At 39.2% G+C, this 21,378-nt stretch overlaps 1 protein-coding gene across 1 annotated transcript; it reads right to left on the bottom strand.

Moving 5' to 3' along the window:
- Positions 1-1,021: 1,021 nt before the first annotated feature.
- abhd17a (abhydrolase domain containing 17A) lies at positions 1,022-20,377 on the bottom strand. Its single transcript, NM_001011208.1, is given in 4 exon segments — positions 1,022-1,386; positions 2,841-3,020; positions 17,164-17,358; positions 19,493-20,377. Coding segments are annotated over 4 exon segments (918 nt in total). The 5' UTR covers positions 19,807-20,377; the 3' UTR covers positions 1,022-1,157.
- Between the last annotated feature and the right edge of the window lie 1,001 nt (positions 20,378-21,378).

Raw genomic sequence — 21,378 nt, 5'->3', positions numbered from 1 at the left:
GCCCTGGCCCACTCCCAGTCGTAATACTTATTCCCCCTAACATGTCCTCCAGGACTGGGTCTGCTGCCAGTTTGCCAATGCGCAATGAGCGTGGGGTAGTACTCATATTGTTTTTGTTGACCCTCTTCTCCACTTACAGAGCTAGTTTACTGTTTTTCTTTTAAATAAATATTTAAAAACATATACCCCACTGATGCCTCAATTTATGTAATTTACTGGTTTTTATTTTGATTATTTAAACTTAGCAGTAGCTGCTGCATTTCCCACCCTAGGCTTATACTCGAGTTAATAAGTTTTTCCAGTTTTCTTAGGTAAAATTAGGTACCTCGGCTTATATTCGGATCGGCTTATACTCGAGTATATACGGTACTAAATTAGTCAGTCCATTAGACCAGGAGAAACACCAACTGAAATACTGTACCCTGTTCCTACCAATCTTTCTCTGGTATAGTGAGTCCAGGAGTCCCAAATTGTGAGCAACAGGAAATAATGTAAGAGTAAGGCTCAAAAGATATTGGAGAAATAAACATAAAAGGGAGATTAAGACTACCACAACCAATTACACCTTAAAAATAGAATTTATTGGGACAAAGATATTGTGACCCCATCAAACATGTTGCAGTATGTTGAGAATCAATGCATGTATGTATCAAATTTACATTAAACAATAAATGATCATATAGTTTCAGCAGACTCAAAACTCTGCATGGCTCATTTCTGAATGTGAAATTGCATAGCACACAAAAAAGTGCATTATAACTAAGAATTTGTAAACGGACTTCACATTTTATACCAGAAGAACACACTAACAAACATCCTCTCAAACTCAAATGCAAACAAAAAACTTGGTGATTTTAATAATATTTAAAAGGTCTTGCCGAACGGGGGGGGGGGGGGGGGGGGGGGGGGGTTTGGAAGAAATATATTAGTATTTCAGTTTTTGTCAGCTCAGAACATGTCTACATGACTGTCCTAACAGTGATACTACGACTGCATTCGGACAAAGGTGGAAAACTAGATGTCTTTTTCATCTTTTCTTTTATTTACAGAGGACAAGAATAATGCAACCTGAAGAAGCTGATACAGAGATCATAAAGTCAGAAAGTTTGATTTGGGATAAATCAAAGTAGGGAGAACGGAAATAGCAAGGTTGGACATCAGTTACTGTTTTGAGAAACCAGCTCTTGTGTGATAAAGCGTTTTAGACGCTCCAAGTATTGACTGTATTGTTCAATGTCATTATGTCCAGCTCCTTCTACCCACAGAGGCTCCACCGTCTTGGGACATCGTTCATACAGTGCCAAGCCATGCGAGAAATCAATGACTTCATCTTCTGTCCCATGCATTATCAGTACTGGGGAAGTTATCTTTGACACTTTATCAATACTGAAAAAAAAAATTAGAAAGTGAGGGGAAAAAAGTTCATGCACTTAGCTGATATAGAACAGGGTTGCACACAGGTGCTGATCAATAGCTGCAACAGGCAAGGTATTATATTGACTAAAAAGTTTTTATGGCTGCTTGGGTTTCCTAGAGCCAACATTTTATTCCTGTCTTTTTTAAGAAAATGACAGTTTATATTTTTATGTATTATTATTATTTCAAATGTGCCAGTTATAAGCCCGAGGTCTAGGCAACACAAAGCTGGAGTGGGGTGAAATCCATTAGAAGCAGGAATTTGCTAAGTAATAAATATGTCCCTCTCTGTGCACTCCTGTATGCTAAGTATAGCATTCTGCATTCATATGTTTCTGTATAGATTTGAATTACTATCATTTTAATTTCAGACTTAATTTTCAGAATTAAATTAAGGACACCCAAACTAAGTGACTGTATGTTTAGATAGATATATACATTGATATAGTTAAACATAACTTTTCTCTTTTTTTCATTTTGTCTGACCCAAAATGATATACAACTAATTCACTAGGCCCGCTTGTTAAAGAACAAACTGGCAATTCACCCTTTAATTCAGTGACACAATATGCAGTTTGAAGATTGTATATTATCATATTTTACTCTACCTCTTGCAATACACAAGTGACTAAGCAGATGACATCACGAATATAAGGATATTAGAAGCATTAATGAGGTTCATGGCCATACAAAGGTACCATACCAGTGTGTTCCCTGCAATATACATCAGTGGTACACTGTAAATAGATATGCAATTTACACACACATGCACACTGAAAATGCCAAAACAGTGGCACAAAGTAGCACAAGCCTACTGGGCACCAAGACTAAAGCAAGGAATGTCATGTAAGAAGCCTGTGAAGCCTATTTAGAATGCTGTTTAAAATAATTTACCACACAAATATGGTGTAAAAAGCAGCATAAAATAAAATACTTATTTATAAAGCTGTGCATTTTCTTTTATGTCACCTGAACAGCATATTTAACCACATTAAATGAACTGCATAACCCATCCAAGCCAATGGGAAAATTCAGGTGGCATGTAAATGCCAGTATTCTTTTGGATATGTCAACATATATGTGAAAATGGCACTTTTGTTTATACTGTATGTTGTTTGTGATTATCTGCACACCTGCACACTTTGCATGAGTCAATTCTATGAGGTGGAGGGCGCTGAGAACTGGCGTCAGTGAGGACTTTTTAAAAAAAACAAAAAAACAGTGGGTATATAGCATTAGGTAGAATGCACACAAAGTACCCTGCACTGCACAATAACTGAGTAAAAAAAAAAAAAAGTGGGCCACAATGTAAACTTGATTTCCTGGTGCTAGGCTGCTGGGTATGAGAAGAGGCACATGTAATGATCAACCAATTGTTTGTTTGAATATATACATATATTAAAGTAGTTCTAATAAGGTCTTACTTTGGGAAGGCATCAAAGCAATAGGTTTTCTTAGTGTCCGGCAAGACGACCCGCATACCAGAGGTTAGAGCTGAATGCAGGATTACAGCAGCGCACTCATAACGGGATGCTAAATCCACAGCTGGGACTGTGCCAATACTTTGGCCATAAAGAAGGATGTTTTCTGGACTGATTCCATACCTTGAATAAAACATTCAATTAGATATGTTGCTATCATTAGTAAACTTTGTCCTTAGTCAATACTGTAACTAGAGGCCATGGTGCAAAATATATATTCCAAATATCAGGTTTTTTGCCTTTTCTGATAGGGCAGACTTATTAATAGAGAGGTAAGTGTCAACACCACTCTAAACAATGATGGGAAACTCAGAATTCTTCTAAAAGTAGTGCTTGATTTTAGTGTGGAATCCAGTTTCCTGAAGGTTTTAAACGGCTTACTAATTTCCACTGCCAGTCAATTTTCCCAAAAGCTTTGAAGGAAATGTCAACTTATAATTTGACATCTTGCACTTTTACTTAAGGGGTACTCCTGAGGTAAATGTCTTAGTTTATCTAAGAAAATGATCCACATATTTGAAATTGTGCGTACCTACATATATAGCTCTAAATACAATACACCTTTACAATAATTTATGCATCACAATGTGCCCCTCTCAAAGCGTAACCAACCATATTGGTTTTCCACTAGTGGGAGCTTCCCTATATATTCTGAATCTGCCTTTATGAATTGGTAACCAAAAAGTGGGGAAGTACTAATAAAAATATTGGAGATGATGAACTTGATGGAGTTTGGTCTTTTTTAACCTAACTTAACTATGTAACTGATCAGGTGAACTAGGACAACTGGAAGTCATGCGGACGAAGCAGCTGACTGGCTTTTTAAGAGCTAACTGCAAAAATATAGGACCTACAATACTTAGACCTCTGCCACTAGGCCTTAAGTTCTTGGCACTAAAAGAGTTAAAAACTTTGTATTGCCTTTTATAGTTCTGACCTTCATGACAAAACATGTGTAGCAGAAGGGCTACTTCTGGAAATTATTTGTATATTAGGCATACTTTGTTTGTTGTTTAGCCCTTTGTCTGTAAGCCCACACTTAAATATGTAGAACTTACATTGTTGTAATATACCTGAAAACCAGCATTTTTAGAAAAATCCACTAAAGGCTACAGACTATATTACCATGTACAATCCAAAACCTGGTAATGTAGTGCTTAACCTTCACATGTTGAGTCCATTCTGTGTGTAAAATAAATGGGTTAACCCTTTAAGTGCCAGCCGAATTCGTCATTTCGGTTCCCCCCAGTGCCAGACGTTTTTTAAGCATTTTGTACTCATTCGCTTTAACAATGTTTTTTGGTAGGAAAACCTCCATGAAACTAGGGAAATTATATATCGTTTTTTTCGTCACTAATTGGGCTTCGACATACATACCAAATTTTATAACTTTTCTGGAGATATGATGTGTATTTTGGGTGAATTATGTAAAAAAAAAATAAAATTATGAAAAATTTCTGTATATTTTGAGTTTTTTTTCCATAGAAAAGTTAATTTTACACACTTTTTTTTGTTGTTTGTAAAAGCCCTGATACTCCCAAGTCCAACGATACCAAATATGTGGTGGTACCCCACAGTTCCTGTCCAGAAGTAACCCCCAAACGAAAGAAATACTTTGTACAATATCACACCAGAACAAAGCGGAAAAGCGCTTGTAACAGTTGATGCAGCATAACTTATATGTAAACCTAAAATATCCCCTCATGTTTGGTATCTTTAGAAACTACAGACCTTCAGGTTTCTAGGTGCAATGTAGTTTTCACTCAAAAGCCAAATACCTTTTGTCAGTGCATTGTGAAATTTGGAAGTTTTTTTGACATTTTTTTTTTTTTCTAAAACGTAAACTTGGACGCATGATCAAATGTGGATTTGACAAAAAAAAAATCTCATAAAAATTTTCTAACAAAGGCAAATTTGAAAGACAAATTTCTACTGAATAAAATGATGCCCCATATGTATGGGTGCACATAAAGACGTGACCACCAAACACTCCAAAGCAGGGGCAATGCACAAGGGCAATTACAGCTAAAAATGTGGGTGCTGTGCTCTTTGTGCACTACCTGCAGTTTTTCAGTGTTAACCCCCCCTACTTGTGAAATAACCCCCACAAACTATATATTTCTGAAAAGTGCACACCTTCAGCTATTCAGAGACACCACTCTTCTCTTTCTACATAGAAAATTGTGGCCGCAGTCCCTTGCAGAAGTCAGCGCTTTGGTCAGAAATCGAGGAAAAAACTGATAAAAAACCTAGATTTCTCCCCAAAATCTCCATGGCAACTACCAAAAACTTACTAAACATCAATCTGCAAGTTCCCCTGAATAAAACAATACCCCATATGTATGGGTACACATAAAGACGTGGCCACCAAATGCCCCAAAACAGGGGCAATGCATAAGGGCAATTTCAGTTGAAATTTTGGGGGCTGCGCTCTATGTGCACTTCCTGCAGTTTTTCAGTGTTAACCCCCCCTACCTGTAAAATAACCCCCACAAACTATATATTTCTGAAAAGTGTACACCTTCAGCTATTCAGAGACACCACTCTCCTCTTTCTACATGGAAAATTGTGGCCGCAGTCCCTTGCAGAAGTCAGCGCATTGGTCAGAAATCAAGGAAAAACCAGATACAAACCTAGATTTCTCCCCAAAATCTCCATGGCAACTACCAAAAACTTACTAAACATCAATCTGCAAGTTCCCCTGAATAAAACGATACCCCATATGTATGGGTACACATAAAGAGGTGGCCACCAAATGCCCCAAAACAGGGGCAATGCATAAGGGCAATTTCAGTTGAAATTTTGGGGGCTGCGCTCTATGTGCACTTCCTGCAGTTTTTCAGTGTTAACCCCCCCTACCTGTAAAATAACCCCCACAAACTATATATTTCTGAAAAGTGCACACCTTCAGCTATTCAGAGACACCACTCTCCTCTTTCTACATGGAAAATTGTGGCCGCAGTCCCTTGCAGAAGTCAGCGCATTGGTCAGAAATCAAGGAAAAAACAGACAAAAACCTAGATTTCTCCCCAAAATCTCCATGGCAACTACCAAAAACTTACTAAACATCAATCTGCAAGTTCCCCTGAATAAAACGATACCCCATATGTATGGGTACACATAAAGACGTGGCCACCAAATGCCCCAAAACAGGGGCAATGCATAAGGGCAATTTCAGTTGAAATTTTGGGGGCTGCGCTCTATGTGCACTTCCTGCAGTTTTTCAGTGTTAACCCCCCCTACCTGTAAAATAACCCCCACAAACTATATATTTCTGAAAAGTGCACACCTTCAGCTATTCAGAGACACCACTCTCCTATTTCTACATGGAAAATTGTGGCCGCAGTCCCTTGCAGAAGTCAGCGCATTGGTCAGAAATCAAGGAAAAAACAGACACAAACCTAGATTTCTCCCCAAAATCTCCATGGCAACTACCAAAAACTTACTAAACATCAATCTGCAAGTTCCCCTGAATAAAACGATACCCCATATGTATGGGTACACATAAAGACGTGGCCACCAAATGCCCCAAAACAGGGGCAATGCATAAGGGCAATTTCAGTTGAAATTTTGGGGGCTGCGCTCTATGTGCACTTCCTGCAGTTTTTCAGTGTTAACCCCCCCTACCTGTAAAATAACCCCCACAAACTATATATTTCTGAAAAGTGCACACCTTCAGCTATTCAGAGACACCACTCTCCTCTTTCTACATGGAAAATTGTGGCCGCAGTCCCTTGCAGAAGTCAGCGCATTGGTCAGAAATCAAGGAAAAAACAGACACAAACCTAGATTTCTCCCCAAAATCTCCATGGCAACTACCAAAAACTTACTAAACATCAATCTGCAAGTTCCCCTGAATAAAACGATACCCCATATGTATGGGTACACATAAAGACGTGGCCACCAAATGCCCCAAAACAGGGGCAATGCATAAGGGCAATTTCAGTTGAAATTTTGGGGGCTGCGCTCTATGTGCACTTCCTGCAGTTTTTCAGCGTTAACCCCCCCTACCTGTAAAATAACCCCCGCAAACTATATATTTCCAAAAAGTGCACACCTTCAGCTATTCAGAGACACTACTCTCCTCTTTCTACATGGAAAATTGTGGCCGCAGTCCCTTGCAGAAGTAAGCGCATCGGTCAGAAATCAAGGAAAAACCAGATACAAACCTAGATTTCTCCCCAAAATCTCCATGGCAACTACCAAAAACTTACTAAACATCAATCTGCAAGTTCCCCTGAATAAAACGATACCCCATATGTATGGGTACACATAAAGACGTGGCCACCAAATGCCCCAAAACAGGGGCAATGCATAATAATGGGGCTGCAATTTATGTGCACATCTCAAAGCTTTTCAGACAAATTTTCCCCTTACCTGTGAAAAAAACCATATAAACTGTATATTGATTAAAAAAAGACAACTTCAGCTATTCAGAGACACCACTCTTCTCTTTCTACATGGAAAATTGTGGCCGCAGTCCCTTGCAGAAGTCAGTGCTTTGGTCAGAAATTAAGGAAAAACCAGATACAAACCTAGATTTTGGTCAGAAATCAAGGAAAAACCAGATAAAAAACCTAGATTTCTCCCCAAAATCTCCATGGCAACTACCAAAAACTTACTAAACCTCAATTTGCAAGTTCCCCTGAATAAAACGATACCCCATATGTATGGGTGCACATAAAGACGTGTCCACCAAATGCCCCCAAACAGGGGCAATGCATAAGGGGGGGGCTGTGCTCTATGTGCTCTACCTGCAGTTATTTAGTCTAAACACCCCCATACCTGTGAAATAACCCCCACAAACTATATATTTCCAAAAAGTGCACACCTTCAGCTATTCAGAGACACCACTCTTCTCTTTCTACATGGAAAATTGTGGCCACAGTCCCTTGCAGAAGTCAGCGCTTTGGTCAGAAATCAAGGAAAAACCAGATACAAACCTAGATTTCTCCCCAAAATCTCCATGGCAACTACCAAAAACTTACTAACCATTAATCTGCAAGTTCCCCTGAATAAAACGATACCCCATATGTATGGGTGCACATAAAGACGTGGCCACCAAATGCCCCAAAACAGGGGCAATGCATAAGGGCAATTTCAGTTGAAATTTTGGGGGCTGCGCTCTATGTGCACTACCTGCAGTTTTTCAGTGTTAACCCCCCCTACCTGTGAAATAACCCCCACAATCTATATATTTACGAAAAGTGCACACCTTCAGCTATTCAGAGACACCACTCTTCTCTTTCTACATGGAAAATTGTGGCCGCAGTCCCTTGCAGAAGTCAGTGCTTTGGTCAGAAATCAAGGAAAAACCAGATACAAACCTAGATTTTGGTCAGAAATCAAGGAAAAACCAGATAAAAAACCTAGATTTCTCCCCAAAATCTCCATGGCAACTACCAAAAACTTACTAAACCTCAATTTGCAAGTTCCCCTGAATAAAACGATACCCCATATGTATGGGTGCACATAAAGACGTGGCCACCAAATGCCCCCTAACAGGGGCAATGCATAACGGGGGGCTTTGCTCTACCTGCAGTTATTTAGTCTAAACACCCCCATACCTGTGAAATAACCCCCGCAAACTATATATTTCCAAAAAGTGCACACCTTCAGCTATTCAGAGACACCACTCTTCTCTTTCTACATGGAAAATTGTGGCCGCAGTCCCTTGCAGAAGTCAGCGCTTTGGTCAGAAATCAAGGAAAAACCAGATACAAACCTAGATTTTGGTCAGAAATCAAGGAAAAACCAGATAAAAAAACCTAGATTTCTCCCCAAAATCTCCATGGCAACTACCAAAAACTTACTAAACCTCAATTTGCAAGTTCCCCTGAATAAAACGATACCCCATATGTATGGGTGCACAAGGGGCAATGCATAAGGGGAGGCTTTGCTCTACCTGCAGTTTTTCAGTGTTAACCACCCCTACCTGTGAAATAACCCCCACAATCTATATATTTACGAAAAGTGCACACCTTCAGCTATTCAGAGACACCACTCTTCTCTTTCTACATGGAAAATTGTGGCCGCAGTCCCTTGCAGAAGTCAGCGCATTGGTCAGAAATCAAGGAAAAACCAGATAAAAAACCTAGATTTCTCCCCAAAATCTCCATGGCAACTACCAAAAACTTACTAAACCTCAATTTGCAAGTTCCCCTGAATAAAACGATACCCCATATGTATGGGTGCACATAAAGACGTGGCCACCAAATGCCCCAAAACTGGGGCAATGCATAAGGGCAATTTCAGTTGAAATTTTGGGGGCTGCGCTCTATGTGCACTACCTGCAGTTTTTCAGTGTTAACCCCCCCTACCTGTGAAATAACCCCCACAATCTATATATTTACGAAAAGTGCACACCTTCAGCTATTCAGAGACACCACTCTTCTCTTTCTACATGGAAAATTGTGGCCGCAGTCCCTTGCAGAAGTCACGCTTTGGTCAGAAATCAAGGAAAAACCAGATACAAACCTATATTTCTCCCCAAAATCTCCATGGCAACTACCAAAAACTTACTAACCATAAATCTGCAAGTTCCCCTGAATAAAACGATACCCCATATGTATGGGTGCACATAAGTACATGGCCGCCAAACCTGAAAATGCATAATATTGGGGCTACACTCTATGCACCCCTTTTTTTTTTGCCTGCACCCGAATGAATGGAATACGCTCGGGTGCAGGCACATGTAGCCGATATACGCATGAAAACGCGTGAGAATGCAAAGTCTCGCGTTTTCATGCGTATATCGGCTACATGTGCCTGCACCCGAGCGTATTCCATTCATTCGGGTGCAGGCACAAGTAGCAGGCGTAGGGCTGAATTTTCGGCAAGCGTTTTTCCACTTGCTGAAAAAATCAGCCCTACGCCATGTGTGGCATCAGCCTAACCCTTGGCAATAGAAACTACCAGAACAATCTTAGCACCTCTGGACCTTTCTAGAACAACTGAAATCAAATGAAGTTAAAATGGAATAAAACCACTAAAAGCAATCAAAGAACAATAATTGCAATGAAATCGGTGGTCAGAGCCCTGGATCCACCAATGTCACTGCAAAAGCAACCTTTTTGGGGCACTAAATACACAATAAAGAACAATGCAAAGATAAAACACCATAAAATCAGTAAATTCAAATAAAAACCAACAGAAGAACAATTATTGCAATGAAATCGGTGGTCAGAGCCCTGGATCCACCAATGTCACTGCAAATTCAGCACCCAATAGCAATACAAAAGTTATAGTGCAATAGAATAATTCAAAAACAGAAATCAATTATGAAAATGCAAAAAAAACACTAAAATGCAACCAAATAAATCAGATAATTATAGAGCAAGATCAGAAATAAAGTTTTAGTAAAAAAAAAAAGACTGCCAGAGAAAGCAAAGAAAGAAAGAAAAGAAAAGAAAGAAAGAAAAAAAAAAAAAAAAAAAAAAAAAGTGTAAGTGTAAGTGTGTGTGTAAGTGTCTGTGTGTGCTTGGGAAAGTTGTAAATAAGTGTGTATGTGTGTAAAAGTGTAATAATGACAAAGATAGAAGAAGAAATGGGAAAAAAAAAAAAAAAAAAAAATTTTAGACAGTTGAGATAGAAATAAGCAAAATAAACAGTGGTTAGAGAGTTGTAGTTCAGCTTACACAATGCAGGCAGGCGATCAGGGCGACCAATCTGGCAGGAAGGCAGCAGGAAGGCAGCAGGGGGGCTCCAGCAGTCTCACGTGGCAGCAGAGTGAAGAGGCGACGGCGGGGGCGGCGACAATTAAAGGGACAGCAGTGGACACGTCATCAATGCGTGTCCACTGCTGTCATTGGCTGAGGACCCGGATCGGCGGCGCTGGGGGACCCGGATCGGTGAGTATGTCCTCTCTTGCTCGTTGCCTAGGGGGTTGTGCAGGCTTTACAAGCGCTGCGCTGCTTTAAAAGCGAGCGCAGCGCTTGTAAACCCATTAGTGCTGTAGGACGTAGAATTCTACGTTCTATGGCACTTTGGTCCCTTGGTACCTAGGACGTAGAATCTACGTCCTATGGCACTAAAAAGGTTAAGCACCCAATCATTGTTTAGTATGCAGCACCTTGTTCTCTACTACATAATAATCACAGGTTTATTATTACAGGTATGGGACCCATTATCCAGTGTTCCCCTACTTTAAGTTTACTAAAAAGATTATTTGAACAGTAATTAAACCCAATAGGATTGTTTTGCCTCTAATAATTATAGCTTAGTTGGGATCAAGTACAAGTTAATGTTTTATTATTAAAGAGAAAAGGGAAATCATTTTTCAAAATGTGAATTATTTTATTAAAATGGAGTCTATGGGAGATAACCTTTCTGTAATTTGGAACTTTCTGGATAATGGGTTTCTGGATAAGGGGTCCGATAATTTTTTATTGAACATAATACAGGTATGTATAACATATATTTAAATATATAAGGTCCAATTTAACAACAGCAACCAGGCAGTGGTTTAAAAAAAAAAAAGCAGGAATATAGATAAAGGAGAGCCTAAATAGAAGACAATAGTTTTTTTGGCTGTTGGTGTCAGTGACCCCCCCATTTGAAAGCTGGAAAGAGTCAAAGCAAATAATGAAAAAACTATAAATTATTTATATATATATATATATATATATATATATATATATATATATATATATATATATAATCTATTGAATAGTTAGAGGAGGCATAGATAAGATAAGTAATAAGAAGCAACAATGACAAAACTGTAGCCTCATAAAGCAATATTTTATTGGTTGCTGGGGTCAGTGACCCCCATATGAAAGCTGGAAATAGTCAGAAGAAAGCGAATAATTTAAAAAGTATAAAAAATGAAGACCAATTGAAAAGAATGTGCTGTCCTATAACATACTAAAAGTTAACCTTTTCAATTGGTCTACATTTTTTATACTTTAATTATTGGCCGCCTTCTGACTCTTTCCAGCTTTCATATGGGGGTCACTGACCCCAGCAGCCAATAAAATATTGCTCTGTGAGGCTACAATTTTGACATTGTTGCTTTTTATTACTTATATTTTATGTATGCCTCCTCTATTGATATTCCTGTTTCAAATCATTGCCTGGTTGCTAGGTTAAATTGGACCCTAGAAAACCAGAAATTCCAAACTGGAGAGCTGCCAAACAAAAAGCTAAATAATTAAAAAAAACACAAATAAAAAACAATAAAGACCAATTGCAAATTGACTCAGAATAGCTAACTCTACATTATACTAAAAGTTTATTTAAAGGTGAACAACAATTTCTTAAAAAATTAGCCCCATCCATGAAAAATTATTAACATGACCTAGATTTTAATGTACATGAATATTCTGAAGTGTAGTTTTTTTTAGTGTGTCAGTATCACTTTAATTGAGGAAAAAAAATCTTGTTTTCTTACACTAGAAATACTATCTAATAATAATGTTTAGACAGAGGTGAAATAAAACAGGAAAGTCTGCAATCTTTAAATTCTTCTGAGAAATGTATTTTTATGATGGTTGTATTTTACAAATGGTTATAGACGTTGTGTAAAATGGTTATATGCATGGTGTGTGAAAATTAGAAATGAGAAGCACAAAATTCGAATAGAACAGCACGTTGTTTATTTAGTATTTCTTAATAAAATAAACATTAGTGTGTGTGTTGCATGAATGTGATAGGGATTACATCAGGGACTTGATGAACAATCTCTGTAAAGTGATGTATAAAATTATGTTGGCTAAATAAAAGGGATCATAAAAAAATAAATATTCCTAGTGACAAAAAAAAATCAGTAATTCAAATACCAACCATTCATTTAATCCTATAACAGATCTTTAGCTATGGCAATTAATAAAGGTCTCCTATAATGCCGTACCAATTAAATGTACTTAATGCAGTTTAATAGAAACTGTTAAAAACTCAGAGATAAAATGATTTTTATACATGAATGTGGACAGACAGTCCAACACAATGTGCACCTCATCGTGTACACACAATAACCAAGATTCTCCCTAAACAACACTTTATTCCAACCCCATTCCTATAAATTTAAAACAAGAGAAAGAACAAATCAGTGTATGTTTAGCTTTTTGAAGGCAACAACTTACTCATTTGTCACTACTCGGTTACATCCTATTCCCTTACACATATCATTGTGTTTTTTCAGACCATATTTATAAAATAAATGCATCCAATGCTCCCATGCATATTCTATAATAGGGAGCTCACTTACTCTCTGATCAACTATATCCAGGGTCAGGTGGCATAGCGTGCAAGGATTTATTCTTCAATCTTTACCAGCCACATTTTTTACCAGTGATATAGCTGGTTAGCAGGTAATGTTGATAGCTGTAGCTCACAAGCAGCTATTCAAAGGTTTCAGATTTCTTTGGGGAATTAACCCTCACATAGCTGTTGTTCACAAGGAATATAAAAAGGACTAGGGATAGGGATTACATCAGGGACTTGATGAACAATCTCTGTAAAGTGATGTATAAAATTATGTTGGCTAAATAAAAGGGATCATAAAAAAATAAATATTCCTAGTGACAAAAAAAAATCAGTAATTCAAATACCAACCATTCATTTAATCCTATAACAGATCTTTAGCTATGGCAATTACACGATAAATGTAAACAAGGCACCTGGGCCAGATGGAATACACCCTCGGGTACTGAGAGAGCTAGGGGCAGAATTGCAGTGGCCCTTGTTTCTGATATTCTCAGACTCTCTTTCATCAGGTATGGTACCTAGGGATTGGAAGAAGGCAAATGTCATTCCCATATTTAAAAAGGGAGTAAGATCTCAGCCTGGCAATTATAGGCCTGTAAGTTTGACATCCGTGGTGGGCAAGTTATTTGAAGGCTTGTTAAGGGATCACAGTCAAAATTATGTAGTGGAGAATGCCATTATGAGCAGTAATCAGCATGGCTTTATGAAGGACAGGTCATGTCAGACCAATTTAATTGCTTTTTATGATGAGGTAAGTAAGAAGCTGGACAGTGGGGATGCAGTAGATATAATCTATTTGGATTTTGCCAAAGCATTTGATACCGTTCCCCACAAACGACTGCTTTCTAAGCTAAGGTCTATTGGTCTTAGTGAAGTCGTTTGCACATGGATAGAAAACTGGCTACAGGATCGGGTACAGAGGGTGGTTGTTAATGGCACATTCTCTACTTGGAGTAAGGTTCTCAGTGGGGTCCCTCAGGGTTCTGTACTGGGTCCACTTTTGTTTAATTTGTTCATAAATGACTTAGGGGAGGGTATTATGAGTAATGTATCAGTGTTTGCAGATGACACAAAACTCTGCAGACCAGTCAATTCTATCCAGGATGTGACATCCCTGCAGCAGGATCTTGACCAACTGGCAATCTGGGCAGCTAAGTGGCAGATGAGATTTAATGTGGATAAATGTAAGGTCATGCACCTGGGATGTAAAAATATGCAAGCCCCGTATACCCTTAATGGGACTGCACTAGGCAAATCCCTAATGGAGAAGGACCTTGGAGTCCTTGTAGATAATAAACTTGGCTGTAGCAAGCAATGCCAGGAAGCAGCTGCAAGGGCAAACAAGGTTTTGAGCTGTATTAAAAGGGGTATAGATTCACGGGAGGAGGGGGTTATTCTTCCCCTTTACAGAGCGCTGGTAAGGCCCCATCTAGAATATGCTGTTCAGTTTTGGTCTCCAGTGCTCAAACGGGACATTATTGAGTTAGAGAGGGTCCAGAGAAGGGCAACTAAGCTGGTAAAGGGTATGGAAAGTCTCAGTTATGAAGAAAGACTGGCCAAGTTGGGTCTGTTTACACTGGAGAAGAGGCGCTTAAGAGGTGACATGATAACTATGTATAAATATATAAGGGGATCATATAATAACCTTTCTAATGTTTTATTTACCAGTAGGTCCTTCCAACGGACACGAGGGCACCCACTTCGTTTAGAAGAAGGGAGGTTCCATTTAAATATTCGGAAAGGATTTTTTACAGTGAGAGCTGTGAAGTTCTGGAATTCCCTCCCCGAATCAGTCGTGCTGGCTGATACATTATATAGCTTTAAGAAGGGGCTGGATGGATTCTTACCAAGTGAGGGAATACAGGGTTATGGGAGATAGCTCTTAGTACTAGTTGATCCAGGGACTGGTCCGATTGCCATCTTGGAGTCAGGAAGGAATTTTTTCCCCTCTGCGGCAAATTAGAGAGGCTTCAGATGGGGTTTTTTGCCTTCCTCTGGATCAACTAGTAGTTAGACAGGTTATATATAGGCATTATGGTTGAACTTGATGGACGTATGTCTTTTTTCAACCCAACTTACTATGTTACTATGTTACTATGTGACTAGTCATGTGCAGGATGTCTGACACCCGGGGGTGAAGCATACAGGTTAGGTTACGGTGCTGGTCACTAGAGTAGATTCAGGGTAAAACATTGTCAAGTATTTACATAGCACCAGCAAGTTATGCAGAGCTTTATATTAAGTAAAATTATTAGAAGACCCTGTTTGTTTTAACAAATAAGGGTTACAGAGTAAAAAATAGGATCAGAGGGCCCTACTTGCAAGAGCTTAAAAACACCTTTAAAATCTACCTTTAAACAATTTCCCAGTTATAGCAAAATATAAATGGTCTTATTAACTACATAAATAGGGCATGTATTGAAATTGTGTTCTGCACCTTAATACATAAATGCCTTTATTGGATACACATGGCAAGACCTTGGATAAGGCAACGTTTCTGGCTTCACTTGTCCTTTTTTTCAAGCTTGAAAAAAAACCAAGTGAGGCTTAAAAGGTCCCTTACCCAAGGTCTTGCCATGTGCTTCCAATAATGGCAGTGACAGACGGGGAGAATTCCGGAAGTCGTCTGAAGTTGCCTTGAGAGGAAACTTCAGGAAATCATTGCGACGCGTATGCTATCCCACCAGCAATTTACATTCTTGCCGGTGGGATGGAATTGCAGGGAGATTAGTCGCCCGCGGCAATGAAGATTTGTCGCGGGTGACTAATCTCCCTGTCTGCCACTGCCCTAAAGGCATATTATGGTATTATGGTGCTGTATGCTGTTCCTCTTCGATTACTGAAATGGATCATGGCCATTAATGATATATGTACCTGTTACTGTTAAACAGGAGAACATAGGACCTGATTGTGTCAATATTGAAAATGTGATCTGCCTAATCTTTACATAACACAATAACACAAAGCTATATTTAAAATTAAAACAATGCGAATGGAGTGCGAATTAACAGTGCTAGTTGGTAAATATTTTTATATTACCATTTCCTGGGAGTCCCCATGTTTTACTCATTCACATTTAAACAGCACACATGTTCCCAAAATGGTCTGGTCAGTGTAATGAACCTTAAACTTCTTTGTTAGGTACAGATGTGTTAGCTGTTATAATTGTATGTTGGGTACATTTTGGAGGGACAATACATGTGACATGTTTGTTTTAAGCTTTTTGCATAGTTAAGGTTTAAAACCCATGAAGCTGGAAATGCAAACACTAAACTGAACTTTAAGGGCTATGTTACACGTTGTCTTGTCTGCCACGGTACTCTAAGGGATAGCCCAGGCAATGCAAACTCCCTGAGAGCAGAGTAGCAGTGAATAAGCCATGTGTGCAATAGACCTAAAGTTTAAACACTGGCCAATTTTGATATGAGTGACCTAAAATACACGTTATTAATCATAGTTGCATGACAAATCCATTGGTAACTCAGATGGTAGCCCAGAGGCATCCATCTATATAACATAACTAATCATTTTTTATATGGGTTCCAACAATAAGGGCAACATTTTGTACAATCCAGGGAAACATGACATGGAATTTCTCTAGGTTCTATTTACATGTTTCATTCAATTCCTCACACTTATGCAAGTTATACAGTGCTGTGGAAGCCTAAGGATTGAGACTTCATTATAAATGACTGTTTGTTGAGGGTAATAATAAAAGATTCATAAAGACAAAAAAAAAATGATAATAATACGATTATGTTGTGGTAAAAGTATAACAAAGTCCAATTACAGATAAGTAAAGTCAACCACCAGATCTGCTTCATCCCTTGTCTAGTTTCTAACATGTCATTTTGGATCAATGAATCAGAAATGACTTGCTTAAATAGGGAATTCGTGGATGTTCATACCATCCTTTTTAAAACAGTTGTAGGTAAGCCGAAAAAAACATTCAACATAAATGCACTTTATCTTTGAAATGTAAAATCATGTATTGCTGTGCTTTTAATTTATAAATTATGAATTATTTTGTATAAAATACAAATGTCTACTTCCAACTCACCTTGTCCGGAGAGCATGCCATGCTGCATCAATGTCAGCATACAAGTTCTTTTCAGAAGGCCTTCCAGAACTACACCCGTATCCTGAGTAGTCATAGGAAAAGATATTGCAGTTGATGCGTGTACCCAGGTCTAAATAAAAGCTGGTCATCTGTCCCAAATCCACAGCATTCCCATGAGAAAATAGAAGGGTGAACCTTAAGGAAATTCAAACACATGTAAAGAAAGACAAAAGTTAGAAAAAATAAAAATGACAAAAACAGGAAAAAGGAAGTATGATTATTGAAGGGAAAAATAGAGAAATGTTTATTAGTTAGTTGCATCAATCAAAAGCAATGAAAACAACTTGGAAAACAGCTGATATCTTGTGAAAAACTGGTATGCAACAGATATTCGTTTAACCTGTTTTTCAGTGATTTTAACAGCACCTTTAGAACAAAGCATCTGCCAGAATAAACAAACCCATCATTTTCATCAGAGCTCCACAACATATCTGTTTTGAAAAGATGTGATACAATCCCTTTAGGGAAAAAAATCTTGTTTCAAGTTAACTTAGTCCCACTTTTTTTTTTTTCACAAACACTGACGCAAAACTGCTTGACAACTCAGTAGCCACACCTGTATAATCAACATTCTTGGTGTTGCTTGCTGTAGGGCAACCAAGCATTTTAAAGTACCAGGTATGGGATTCATGCTGCAGAAGCCTTGGCATCTGAAGTTTTTAGCATATGGAAATACACTTAATATTAAAACATCACATGACTGTTTGCCATCATTATGGTTTTGTTAGCTTAGCTACAATCAAGGACAAAGTACAGTCTAATTATTACAGAGAAAAATCAAATAAAATAATATGCTTGTGTAAAGCTTACAAATGTTGGTGGGGGATTTAAATGGTAGGTGTATCACAGCTGACCTCCAAACACAACAATCCCCTAGGCAAAGAAATGTAGGTAGAGTGGAGGTACAAAATTACCCTCTGCTTTTTATCCTGTATAGTACAATATGGTGGCAGGTCCCCAATAGCTGTGAAACTATTAAATGACCCTGCTAACAAAAGAAAAGTTTACTGGATTACAATGGTATTGAGCCCACATCCCTTTACAGAGCACAGATGCCACGGTATGCCAGCAATTACTTCCAGCAATTAGGTTGCAATCACTGGGTAAAGCCGGATCTTCTATGCCACTGTGAATGCCACCAAAACCTATACTCTTCCAGCCAATGAAATATACTGCAAATTGCTTTAAAATATGCCAAGTAGGTTAATGGTTAATAAAATTATGATAATACTTACAATTACAAAAGCAATACATTTTAATGGAATGTTTGCGTAACAAACTTTTGATACACACCTATATCTCACATTCACCCAAAAGAACTGCGCCTTATTTTTATGCAGTCACAATGATGAAACCTTCACACTTATATCTACCACCAACACCCCAGTTGGTCCTCATACAGGTCACATTACAGCCTAGTGTGATTCTTGTCTTGGGGGAGCTTCTGTAATGTTCAAACAGGCCCAGACTGGCAATCTGTAGATTCTGGCAAATGCCAGAGGGGATGCTGTAAGTAAGTAAGTAAGACAGGGGTCCCCAACCTTTCTTACTCGTGAACCACAGTCAAATGTAAAAAGACTTGGAAAGCAACACAAGGATCATAAAAGTTCATGGAGGTGCCAAATAAGGGCTTAGATTGGCTATTAGGTAGCATCTATGCACACTATCAGCTTACAAGAGGCTTTATTTGGTAGTAATTCTTGTTTTTATTCAACCAAAACTTGCCACCAAGTTTGGGGGCACTAGAAGCAACATCCAAGGTGTTGGTGAGCAACATGTTGCCCCTGAACCACTGGTTTGGGATCACTGCTGTAAGATGCCATAGAACAGTGATCCCCAACCAGTGGCTCCTGAGTAACATGATGTTACTCCCAGTATACCCAAAGTAAGTCTATTTTTAAATATCTGGCTTGGAGACAAGTTTTGGAAGCATAGAGACAACTTTAGTCAAAAGTTGCAGGCCAGCAGTTCACATGGGGCTACCCAATAGCCAATCACAGTCCATATTTGGCATCCCTAAAAAATTGTATTATGTTTGTGTGGCTCACCAACACTTTTTACATTTGAGTGTGGCTTACAGGTAAAAAGGTCGGGTGAAGAACCCTGCCACAGACAGTCACTATTTAATGGGGTGGCAAGGACTGTTTGTGCCTCTGTGGATATGAAATTCCAGGCCTCTTTTAAGTCCAGACCTGCCTACAAAACATAACCAGATATTGTTTTTTTCAATCCAGAAATCAGAGGCCTTAAAGCTATCCTGCTTTCATACCTAGCACCAGGCGCACAACGTATGTACATGCAGGCAATCCTATTCCCACGACTGCTCTTGGTCATAAAAACTTCTATGCAGTCCAGTTCCCGCTGAGTGTATTGAAAATCTGCCCGGTCTGTGAGGTGTAGTTTCCATCTCCCTAGGACCCCAGTTCCAACTCGTCCATTCCCTCCGGCTGGCAGGGCATCTGGCTCTGGTATTACAGCATAGGTGGGCTGGGGAGGTACAAAAGCCAGCTTTGCAGCAATTGTACCAGGACATGGCGGGCAACAAAAAACGCAGCACAGCTCCTTGATTGAAAATCCGTTCATTTCCTAATACTATAATAACAATTATAATAAAAATGTCCTACATCTAAATGACTACGAATACAAAAAAGGAACTTTAACAAAATGACTATGTTTTCACTGGCTTTAAAAAAAATAAAAACAGTGGTTAATAAAAACTCATGATCCCAGTTCAAGGGATTAGCCGAAATGATACGATTTTAAGCCAGAATTGCTGGTGTGGTGTAATATTTCCATCTTCTTATGCAGCGACTCAGTTCAGTAAATGAAATATTAGCAGCTTCTTGCGAGTGGGACAGGAGACGGACATGCCAGCATTAGACACTGCGCCAAGCTCTATGAGAAAGCAAAGTGTAGTTGTATCAGTCTGATACCACAACGCGACTATTCCGTGTTCTTAGAACTGGAGTGACAGGATCCGCAAGCGCCACAGTTAGTAGGGTGTCCCCAGGCACGGCGAGCTGGGCATTACATATCCCCTCACTCGGGCTCTCAAACCTACGTCACTCCTGCTATCCTACATCGCTAGTCACAGTAAAGCTGTCGCTGTCTCAGTCAGTAACAAGAGCTGTCCGACGATCTCTCGCCGTCTGTGTGATTTCCCGGGTGCCGGATGTGACTGTGTCTTTCAGACTGGAAGTGACGATTAAAGGGAGACACAGGGAAAGAGGGATAACAGTGCAAGCCGAGAGAGGCGGGATGGACCGGACAAGCCGTAGGAATGCTGCTCATTATCAGGGGTATGTACGTGAGTAACACTATCCACGTGGTCATTCCGCGTTACACATTGACCGTCCGGTGTGAGTAATGCGCCAGCAACTCGTTTATTAATGTTAATAAACAATTCCTTCAAACGGTAGTCATTTGTCATAATTGCCGCTAATCTTTAAGCATTCTAAATAGAGCGACGTCAACAGATTGGAAATCCAACCTGTCGCTGTTTTGTTTCCTTGTTGTGTTTACATGGCACTGAAAGAGAGGCTGTATTCTTTAAGAGATACTTAAAACACTATTCCGACGTCCATATGGATACCTGCAGTATATATATTTGGCTCAGAACACATAGGTGTTGTGTATGCTGGTGTATTTCAGTCCAGTGTTGCACTGGCCCAGCAGGAAAACTAGTGGGCCCAGGTGTCAGTGGGCTCTCCTGCTCCTGACCATTTGGCCTGCTTCATGGTCTTGCCCTATTCCTGTATGGGACCAAAGAGGAGAAATAGATGGAAGAATAGATGCTAGCATGTAAATAAAAGAGACTAGGGGAAATTATAGTTTGGAGAGTGGGTCTAAGGTTTTAAGGTTCTAAGGTTATAGTCTAAGGTTTTCTGGTGGGCCCCTGAGGGCCCAGTCCGACAGTCCCCATTAGCTCAAATAGGAAACGCCTGCACTGGCTGTGTTTAGTCTGAAGATGGTCAAGTTTTTCAGCTATGGTTGATACATGGGATGTTTTGCACTGCCGTCCCAGCTGTGGAGGGAATGCCCTCTTCATCAGTCTTCACTCTGAATACTAACAAATAAAAGGTTCCCACCTGTCTAGTTTGTTAACCTTCTGCCCAGTTTTCAATATCAAGGAAACTGTGCAGAAACCTTCATAAT

This window comes from Xenopus tropicalis, chromosome 1 (assembly GCF_000004195.4).
Source record: "Xenopus tropicalis strain Nigerian chromosome 1, UCB_Xtro_10.0, whole genome shotgun sequence".
Classification (NCBI taxonomy): Eukaryota; Metazoa; Chordata; class Amphibia; order Anura; family Pipidae; genus Xenopus; species Xenopus tropicalis.
Note: the sequence above shows the minus strand (reverse complement) of the source record. Positions and strands in the feature narration are given on the sequence as shown.